Source organism: Chenopodium album, chromosome 17 (genome assembly GCF_948465745.1).
Source record: "Chenopodium album chromosome 17, dcCheAlbu1.1, whole genome shotgun sequence".
In the NCBI taxonomy this organism is placed as follows: domain Eukaryota; kingdom Viridiplantae; phylum Streptophyta; class Magnoliopsida; order Caryophyllales; family Amaranthaceae; genus Chenopodium; species Chenopodium album.
The window spans coordinates 27,474,001-27,485,196 of NC_137850.1; the positions used below are offsets into that span (position 1 = coordinate 27,474,001).

Genomic DNA, 11,196 nt, shown 5'->3' on the forward strand with positions numbered 1-11,196 from the left:
CATCTTCCTTGTCATTTTGCCTTTTCTTCTCAGGTTTGTTGTCTGTCTGAGTGTACGTGAATTTTGACTTCAAGACGTATGAATTCAACATGCCCTTCTCAGCCAGTTTATCCAGCAACCTTTTCAAATTGGCATTCATTCGTGTCATATCCCACGTCCTTGTGGTAATGACAATATTTGTTTTTGTTACGGTATTAGGCCGAGCCTCTGAGTGGTTGGGGTTTCTCGAACTCAAATTTATCTTTGATTTCCATTAGTATTGATTAACAATCCTTGTTGAAATCATACTAAGTTCGTACGTCTTGGCCTTTTTTGACTTTGTCTGCTGGCAGTCGGCCACCTAAACATCCTTTCGCTTGTTTCCTTCTTTTTTCTTCCCGACCGAGTCTTGCTGAGAAGGTTGCTTCTTCTCAGCCCCCTTGGCCGGTTGTTCTGCTTTTGTAAGCGAACAAAAATCAGATGCTTCGATATAGGTTTCGGCCTCCCACAGCACGCCTGCGTACGTCCGAACCTTTTTCCTGACTAAATCAAACTTGAAACCATTATGCCTTAATCCCCGGAGAAATTCAAAGTAGGCCATTTCATCCGGCGGATTATGAATTTGGGCTTTTTCTTGGTTGAATGTTTGCACATACGAACGCAACCCCTCGTTTTTTCCTTGGACGATCGTAGCCAGGTTAAGGCTGGTCTTCCTTTGGGGGATATTATATGAGAAGTTTTCAAAAACAATAAGCTGAGAGTAGTGATAGTTGATGCACCCGACCGAAAGGCTGTTAAATCAATCCCGCGCCACGCCCTTCAGGGTTGTCGGGAAGCATCGACACCATGTGGCATCATCCACACTTTGGAGGTACATTAAGTTCCTATACGAGGTGACATGTTCTTCTGGGTTTCTCGTACCATCATAGGCACCCACAGGTATGCTCTTCACCTTAGCTGGTTGAGGATAGTTGAGAATTTCTTGAGAAAACAGAGGGGTTACCAAGATTTAACAGATGCATATTCCAATCAATGGGCTGAGGTTGTGCGGCCGGTCCAGCCAGGTACATAGCCTGGTCGAACGGCTGGCCATAATGCCCGTACTGTCCGAAGACAGGGGGGTTAGACAGCATGACTGCATTATAATTCTGGGGGGTCTGATACTGAAATGGTTGAACAACTGTAATAGGAGTTTGAGTATAATGAGCTTGACTTCTGTTGGTCCTGGCCGAGCTGGTATGTTTGGAAAGAGAGGGGTTTGAGATATCATCCGGCATTGTTGGAGTAGAGGCGGTGTCCGAGTAGGCTGCTCGTTCTCGTTGCATGTTTTGGATATATTTCCTTGCATCTTTCCAACGTAGAGACGGCTCAGGCTCTTCCTTTTGAGGCTGTCTGGTCTGCCCCCAAGCCGATTGTGTTTTCTCAAGGAGCCTGGACATGGTCGTCTAAAAGGGGTATTTTCAACATCTTCGGCATTGGTCGCCTTGCTCTGGGTTTTCTTATGAGTGCCATCTCCTCCTCTCCTGGGCAGCGGCCTAGAAGAAGAAGGCATCTTACCCTCAAGCTCCCTTCGGATCTTGCTCAAGGCGAGCTTAAGTGAACCAGCAATCACTAGAGGATCCTCAGCCTTATGAAATAAAGCGGTCAGAGGATCAGTAGAATTGATTGTTGCAACTATATCCTCTACATGTCCGTCCTCACCAAGACCAGGACCTGTGTTCGGTGTCTGACCATCTATTTCTATAACGGACCAGAGTCCCCATTAACGGCGCCAAATGTTTCAAGTGATTTTGTGATTTCCCCTGGGACACTGGTCACGTTCTTTTGACAGACGGCTCGGACACCTGCAAAACACGAATATTCCATTGACGGAATATTCACCTCTGACGGTTAAGTTAGTAACCTAAAATTAGAAAGGCTAGAGAGAGAAAGTAGAGAGAAGTTGGAGCTGTTTTTAATGCTCTATTGAATGTTATGTCATAATCCCCTCTCCTATCATAAATGATTGGGGTATTTATAGGGGTGGGGATTTGTGCTTTTTAGGGTTATTATCCTAGAATGACGTTTTATGATTGGCAGCGCAATCAGGCATGAACACATGTTCTTGGGGGGCGCCGTTTTGAGGCTTTCTCAGGATTTGGGCCTCTTGATGTATGGAGGCCCTTTTCAGGTGCTCTTAGTAAGGTTTTCATACGTGTCATCTTCCTATAGCGACACGTGTCACCCTTCAATTAGGCCACGTGTCACTATGGGATTGGTCCACGTTTTGGGGTAATTTTTACCCCAAACACTACTCCCAGCAAATCGAAGAGTATAAGTAAATTCAGGAAGAAATATTTGGTTGATAATCTTCATATTGTGAGGCAGCTTTTTAATGACCGAAGGGCAGGGGTGCCTATTTCGACCATCTATAGGTCTATGGCTCGACAAAGGAATGAGTTGGAAGAGATGTAGTTTGAGCAAAAAGATTTACATCACGAAGTGGAAAAGCAAAGGAAAAGGGTGTTTGACGATGGAGATGCAAAAGCCATGTTCGCTTACTTTAAGAAAATGGTGGATGACAATTCCAAATTCTTTTATACATATCGAGTTGATGAAGAAGGTAGACTGAAGGATGTTTTGTGGGTAGATGCAAGGAGTAGGGCAGCTTATGAAGAGTTTGGGGATGTTGTTGTATTTGATTCGACCTATTTGACCAACGAATACAAACTTCCCTTTTGCAACTTCGTAGGGGTCAACCATCATGGCCAAACCATTCTTTTTGGATGTGCGCTAGTAACTCATGAGAATGCTGAGACTTTTGAATGGGTCTTCTCAAATTGGCTTTGATGCATGGGCGATAAGGCACCTTCTGGGATCCTAACGGACCAGGACGCCGCAATGAGGAAAGCTCTAAAGGTTGTTATGAAAGGAACAATCCATAGATAGTGTATTTGGCACATCATTAATAAGTTTGGGAAAAAGCTAGGTAAGCATGTTAATTATCCATATCTCAAGGAGGGGCTGTAGCAGGCAATTTATGATAGCTTGGATCGTGAGGAATTCGAACAACGTTTGCCCAAGGTTATTAAGGAATGTGAAGCTAAAGATGAAGAATGGTTGGTAGTTTTTTTTTTCCAACTTGTCATTCTGTTTTCCAATTTATTTTATGTCCTGTATGTTGTGGCTGCATTTGTATCATGATATGCTGATATGCTATTTGGTATGGGTTGAATTATAATACATGTTTGTGGTGATAATACTAAAATGGGTGTTCTAGTGGTATTAGGAAGTTCAGTTGTTTTGTTTTGGTTGAGGGTATTCTGGTGGTTCCATTTTATTAATTTGAAGTACCTGTATTGGTTCTGTTGTTGCTTGGCAGGATTTTCTGAAGAACAAGAAATGTGGGTATCGGCATTCGTGAAGCATTTGTTTTGGGCAGGCATGAAAACCACCCAAAGTGTAGAGAGTATTCACAGTTTCTTTGACGAAGATTTAAGCAAACACACGTTGCTTTATGAATTCGTAAAGCGCTATGAAGAGGCGCTTGAGGTTAGAGCAACTATTGAAAAAAAGGCTGATGATAACAATGCAAGATATGTAAGGAAGATTTGTACTGACTTCCCCGCTGAGCTTATATTCCAAAAGATCTATACCGATTCGAAATTCAAAGAAGTCCAGCGAGAATGTAGCCGTCTACTTTATGTTAGTCCAATCGAGAAAGTGCAGTTTTCTGAGAAAATCATTGAGCATGTTGTTGAGGATAGGGTTTGGTACATTTGGTACAAGCCCAAGAACTCTTCGAAGGAGAAACCGTCAAAGCGAAAGCGTAAATACAATATTACGTTTAATTGTGTCTTTAATGAAGCTTGGTGCGAATGTAAGCACTTTGAGTGCCAAGGTATTATCTGTCGTCACATCATCAAGGTGTATGAGTTAAATGATCAGACTGAGATTCCTGATAAATTCATTCTTAGGCGTTAGAGGAAAGATGTGATAAGGAAACACACTAGGGTGAGGGTTTGCTATCACGATCCAAGAAAGACTGAAGAGGTTTGCAGGTTTGATAAAATAATGGTTATGTTTGGTTCCCTGTGTTCGAAGTCATCTTCTTCCAAAGTCACCACTGATCTTGCAATCCAAAGGCTCCACTTACTAGAAATTCAGGTCGATGAGAAGCTTTCAATTATGAAGAATACAAACGGAGAAGGACAAGGAAAAGATGACAAGGGAACTCCTGTTACCCCTTCCAGACAGAGGCAAGGGAGTTATTCTGAGGTATCGAAGGATCCCCCTATGTCGAAGAGCCCTGCGCATAGGACAACTGGTGTGAGATTCCCTTCATGTGTTGAGAAATAAAAAAAGGGCGGTAAGACTAACAACAACCGCAAAGCACCAAAAAAATCCACAAAAGCGCAACTAGATCAGTGAAAGGAATGGTGTCCTTCGAACAAGTGTATTATTCCGATAGAGGGTTCGAAATTGTTAGAAAGCTAATTATTCAGTGAGGTTAAGTGATTGGAATTCCTGTGTGGAGGCCGCTTCCGATCAGTAATATTAATGTATAATTAATATTACAGCTTAATCTTGACTGAACCCCTCGGGTTACACCCAAGTAACTAACAAACCGATGCGATAACTCGGAAGGAATTAATGAGTCGCCCGAGTATTGTGAACAAAGACATCGGATTCCGAGCTTAGAGCGTCGGAACCGAATCTTAAAAGTAACAAGTAACAAGTAAAAATCCTAGCCGCGCGAAAGGCTAGGGAAGCGCGCCACGTGGCAGCGTGCCACGTTGGCAATGCCATGTGGCAGCGGGCCGTGGACCGGGGTGGTGGGTCATGGATGTGGGCCAAAAGATGGCGGCCCAACTGAACCCAACTTGGGGCTCAAGGTTGGGTGCCACATGGTTAGATCACAATGCATGTGAGTTGCCTTGGGGAGCAAGTAAGGAAGTGGTCTTCACCTAACCATGTGACACTTGTTACTTTGTTATTCCTTAGTTTGTTTAACTAAGAATTGAATTCAACATTCTTTCTATGTGTGATCTTTTTGTGAAAAAGTCCCACATTGAAAGATGAGTGGAATTCACAAGGAAGCACTCCTTATAAATAGCCAATGCATACCTTGGGATTGTTCACTTGAGTAAGGTGTTGAAAAAGGAATCTCGATTGAGATAACCTTTGAACACATATAATTACTCGTGTTTAGGTCGGGCTTAGCTAACCCCTAAGCATTGGACCATTTTTGGGGGTCGAGTTGCGGGTGGAATTCTATTGGTGGTTCTCGTGCGAAGGAGACTTAGAGCTTTCGAAGTAAGAGCTCTTTTAGTGAGCGAAGCACGCGCCAAAGGTATTAATCTCTTTCTTAATCTTGTTGTTTAAGTTAATTATGCTTTATGATTATATTTATTGTGAGTGTGGTCTTGGCTTGGGTTTTCTTCCACTGTGGGTGGGACTCATCGCAACCCAACAATCAGTGTGTTCAAAATTCAAATTCTCACGTTTACTCATGTGTATTTATTTCTATTTATTTTTTGTTTACCTCAAATGACGGTTATGTTTACTTGAAAAGTTCAACACCATGTTCTAACTTTCCCTTATTTGTTATCGCAACTGCCTCCTCCTCAGGGATTTGTCTTTCCTTACAGCCTTCATCCTATCGGAGGAATCCAAATGGTGGATGGTGATGGATTAATAGGGTATTTCACTGGTGTTTCTGGCGGGAATACCCCTCGAACTCCATCTGCCAACTTATCTGCGAGCGATGTACATTCTGTATATAGGCCAGCTATGATCCCTTATGAATATCATCAGTATAGGGTGTTGTACCCTTGTAAGCATAGGGGTCAGGGTCACATGGTTGCTTCATCTAACTCCCCTACAACCCCTAAGTCAGCCTCACCCCTTGGTGGTATAAGTTACTTTAGACCAATTGCTCCAAAACCCATGGTTGCTTCATCTAACTCCCCGAAAACCTCTAAGTCAGCTTCACCCCTTGGTGGTTTAGCCCCTACAAGTAACTTTAGACCAATTGCTCCCAAACCCATGTTTATTCCAATTTCTCCTTACCCTGTATACCAACAGTGTAGTGAACCTAACCATCAGCAGTATATTGATCCTAAATAACAGCTTATGGACCCAAATGTTGATCTTAACCAATTGTCTACTGTTCATAAACAACACCCTACTGCTCCTAATCAACTTCCTAACCCACACCAAAAGTATAATGCTCCTAATTCGTGTAACCAACAACATAATGCTACCTCCCGAAAGGCAACCCGTGCTGTCCGTAACCAGATACACAAGACGCCTAGCAACTAAGGTAGATCAAGTCACCTGGGTGTGATATACGCACATTTTGTAAACAACAGTTACTGTGCTTTAATTTTTTGTTGTTGGGGAGATGTAATTTTTTTATCAAACCTCAAAGCTATCCAGGTGTAATTTTCTACTTTATTTAAGGAGTTTCAATTTTTTGGGCGCTGGGATGTTGCTATTAAACCTAGTAGTGAAACATTGAACTTAATTGTGACGATATTAAACTTAATTTCTGATTATTTGCGTAACATCTGGGTATGTTGATAGCCTTACTTGTGATGATATTAAACCCTAGTAGTGAAAATTTATGCATGTATAAAAGGATATCACTCGGAGCAATGAAGGTACCATTGGAGTTCAAAAATGGTAAGTTGATATGCTTATTTGTGTAATTTATCTGTCGACAACTAACTATTACCTCTTATTCTAGCCCATTTCCTCAAGTAATAAATTTAACGTTTTTAAGTCCCATTATTCCTAATTTATGCATGTTGTCTAATTAATGTAATTTTAGTCCCGTATAAAGTGTAAAGATCACTTATTATTTGTACATTATTAAACACTTATGGTTAAACTGGTGGCTTTTGCAGTTTTGAAGAACTATAGATTTTTTTTTTATTTCATTTTTGCAAATAAATGCTTAAAAGCTTCACATACATATGCTTTCACTGAGTCAAAAATATAAACAACTGTACACTATAAGGGTTTCGTTAAAGGTCTTTAGGGTACTACTAGAAAACATCTTTATAATGTTCAATTGTATAATAAAAGGGTTTCGCTAAATGTCCCAAGGGTACCACTACCAGGGTGTCAAGGGTATTTTGTTTATCTTTTTTTAAAAATTATTATCTAAAATGACCTGAAAATATAGCATTTTGAATTAGAAAATTAATAGAGTCAACCTATAACTTCCCCGAAATAAGTAGTAATTTATGGTAGAATCATACTTGTGCCGTTATGCGTAGCATCATCACACAAGTACCATTGGTAGCTCAAATTATGTTTACATGGAGTTCCTAACCCTATCAAGTCAATTTACAGATCTCATCATACAGTCGTATTAATTATAGATTGTTATTAATCTTATTAAATACTTCGAACAAGATAACTAATTAATAAGAAACTTTTTAAGTTAATAAGTGACCTAGCTATGCAGATCATGAAGAACTATAAACCTTTTTTTTTTTAATTTCATTTTTGCATATACATGCTTAAAAGTTTCACATACATATGCCTTCACTGAGTCAAAAATATATACAACTGTACACTATAAGGGTTTCTGTAGGGAATATTTCAAGCCATTAACCCCAAACTTGAACCCCACTGCGATCATACACTTAAGCATGGTGGCGTCCAAAGGGAAGGAAGCTAGAGCAAAAGAGTCGCCAACAAGTTTTAGGAACTTGTAAACCGTTAACAAGGTGAAGATTACACCCCTTAACGATTAATGAGACCGTCAACTCCAAAAGGTCTTGAACCAAATAGGGTTCGGGGATGAAGGTACAAATCTAACCTAAAAGAGATTGAACCTGCCCTAAATAGGTCTCTACTTCATTCTTTTCGTATTCATGTGCGCTTTCTAACTAACATGCAAACAATAGGTTAACCCTAAACCTGTTTATCTATGTTGTTTGAATATAATGCACAAAAAAAACTATTATTGGCGATCACTTGAATTATAATCATATTAGCCCTAGACAAGATTATTAATTATCTTATTAAGTGTGATTACAAGTACAAATTCCCTTTAAACATGCATAAAAGGCGTGATCAAGCAATAACAATAATATATATCAAGCAACATAATAATCATCATAATCATAACAATTATAATAATGTTAAAACACAATAATAGCAAGATCCTAGGCATGATACTAATAAGATTAATAACAAATCCTAGCATGTCACTAAGCATTAAAGATCAAAGCTTTAACCCTAACATGGTACTAACATGATATTAGAAAAGAGTAAAAGGGACCCTAAACATGATACTAGAAAGCAATATAACATCCTAACATGATACTAGGAATTAAACAAATTTAAACATGCTTTCTACAAGAATAGAGCAATAAGATTACATACTTTGATGCCTCGTGCATCTTTCTAATAACAAAATACACGCGTTAGTAACTTCAAGGAAAATATAAAATCAAACAATTAAATTAAATAATTGAAATAGAGATTAGGGACCAAACCCTCAAAAATTATAACCTTTCACGTCTAGGGCGAAGGCAACTTTGAACTTGGCTAGGTGTGTCTAGTGCTAATGTATGAGGAATTGTGTAAGAGGGAAGGTTTAGAAAAAGAATAGAGAATCAAGAAATTCTTGATGAGAGTTGATTGTAGATTATTGTGAATGATTGATGATTGAAAACGGAGGTTTAGGACCCTATTTTTAAGAAAACAGTCCGGAAATAGGTAGAATTTGATAAGGAATAAAACTCCACTCTGTCGCTGCAAAACCGACCTTGTCGCCAGGCGACAGGGTCTGTCACGTGGCGACAAGGCTTGTCGCGTGGTGACAGGCCTGTCGTTTGGGGACAGCTTGGATTTCTACGCGCTTTCAAACACGGAGTCCACATATGAATCAAAATTGATTTGTAAAGTCCGTATGAAAACTGAAATCGCGTTTTTCATAAAATAATATTTTATTCCAAGTAAAACTTTATCAAAATCTAATTATTAATTCTAATCCTATTAGGATTAAAGAGAACCTTCTAGAGAATTCTTAAAGACTATAATTAATTCTAATAACTCTAGGAATAATAATTAACATTGGGCCCTCCCCTAGATCATTGGGCCGCATGTAAAGATCAAACCGGGCCCAGTTTAGTATTTTGGCCATAACTTCCTCATTATTTATCAAAATTGGGCTTATAATATATCGTTGGAAAGCTCTTTGCAAGCCCCATCCAACTACACTATTATTTGACCCTTGTCGTGGACCAAACTAAATTGGATTGTCTGTTTTCATAAAATAGAATTGTTTTCGAAAACAGAAAGAAAGAATTTTAATAAAAACCAACCGCAACACTTGACCTTTCACACTTTCACCTTATTCGATTATGATTCGACGCAAAAGGTATTCATCACTGGGTTTGGTTTTGGGGAGACACATTTGGATGTCTACAGAAGCCCCCACTTTGACTAAGTTTGGAGAAACGCAAGTTTCGGAAACGAAAGTCAAAGTAGCGATAGGGACGGAGAATGATTCAGAACGTTCTGCGATCCTAAATCATTCTTGTAACGCCGATACCTGCAAACTAGCGTTAGTTAAACAGATAAAAGAGTTAAGAAATGCGTATCTTGCACCGTCGAGCACACGTTTCTGGAGGTAACCGATCTGCTGTATTTTGTTGAAGACCGCTATGCTTGTAGCCATCTTCAGTTTTTTGTGACCATCTTCCACATCCTAGGGAACACGATCGAAGACAACCTTGCTTGTAGCCATCTTCAGGTTTTTTGGGACCATCTTCCACATCCTAGGGAACACGATCGAAGACAACTCTGCTTGTAGCCATCTTTAGTTTTTTTGTGACCATCTTCCACATCCTAGGGAACACGATCGAAGACAACTCTGCTTGTAGCCATCTTCAGTTTTTTGTGACCATCTTTTACATCCTAGGGAACACGATCGAAGACAACTCTACTTGTAGTCATCTTCAGTTTTTTGTGACCATCTTCCACATCCTAGGGAACACAATCAAAGACAACTCTGCTTGTAGCCATCTTCAATTGTTGCGACAATATTCCGAAGAATATCACCGAAGACCAATGCCTGTTGATCCTTTAAAGTTCGCTTGAACTTTGCTTCCACTATGCCAGTACGTCGACGTTTCTGCTGCTTGTGAACCATTGTGTTGGTGCCTTTAAGACGAGCCAATGTTTAGGCGCTTTAAGCTAAGTGAGACGATCTTTCATCAGGTCGATCACCTATTGCGATTGTAATCGAGCCGATTACTTAATCATGTCAAATTGCTTATAGGGGCTAACTGGCGTACCAAGGAACCCGAAATTGCAACACAAGGTTCATATAACCATATTATGGAGCCCTGTACTCTGTCGCCGCTCCAGCGCTAACCGGAACTGCTTGTTGCCGCTATTTATTCTTGTCGCCGTTGATGTTCACTCGTTTTTTGAACAAAAAAGCTTTTTTTGAGCAATGTTCACGCGTCTCAGAACAATAGAGCTTTGATAGGATGCCCACTCGTCTCTGAGCAAAAGAGCTTTGACAGGATGCCTACGCGTCTCTGAGTAAAAGAGCTTGAAAGAAATGTCTATGCGTCTCTGAACAAAAGAGCTTGAAATGATATGCCCACGCGTCTCTGAGCAAAAGAGCTTTGATGATATGTCCACGCGTCTTTGAACAAAGAGCTTTGATGATATGTCCACGTGTCTCTGAACAAAGAGCTTTTTATGTCCACGCATCTCTGAACAAAAGAGCTTGAAATGATATGCCCACGCGTCTCTGAGCAAAAGAGCTTTGATGATATGTCCACGCGTCTTTGAACAAAGAGCTTTGATGATATGTCCACGCGTCTCTGAACAAAGAGCTTTTTATGTCCACGCGTCTCTGAACAAAGAGCTTTTTATGTCCACGCGTCTCTGAACAAAAGAGCTTGAAATAATATGCCCACGTGTCTCTGAGCAAAAGAGCTTTGATGATATGTCCACGCGTCTCTGAACAAAGAGCTTTGATTATATGTCCACGCGTCTCTGAACAAAGAGCTTTTTATGTCCACGCATCTCTGAACAAAGAGCTTTGATGATACTTGAATGTTTGTTGCGATCGTTCGGTTGGCTGCGAACAGGAGCTTTGCTGAATGGTTGTATCAAAAGATTGCCAAAAGACTTTGCTGGTGTTTTTCTTAGGGTTGACCTAAGGTGATTGACTGACTTGAGGTTGACTCAATGTGT

At 40.2% G+C, this 11,196-nt stretch overlaps 1 protein-coding gene across 1 annotated transcript; it reads left to right on the forward strand.

The window, feature by feature from the left end:
• The first annotated feature begins 1,073 nt into the window (after positions 1–1,073).
• Positions 1,074–3,942, forward strand: LOC145588778 (protein FAR1-RELATED SEQUENCE 12-like). Its single transcript, XM_081645384.1, has 2 exons — positions 1,074–1,215; positions 3,341–3,942. Exons 1-2 carry the CDS (start codon positions 1,074–1,076, stop codon positions 3,940–3,942), a joined length of 744 nt encoding a protein of 247 aa, XP_081501510.1.
• Positions 3,943–11,196: the final 7,254 nt, after the last annotated feature.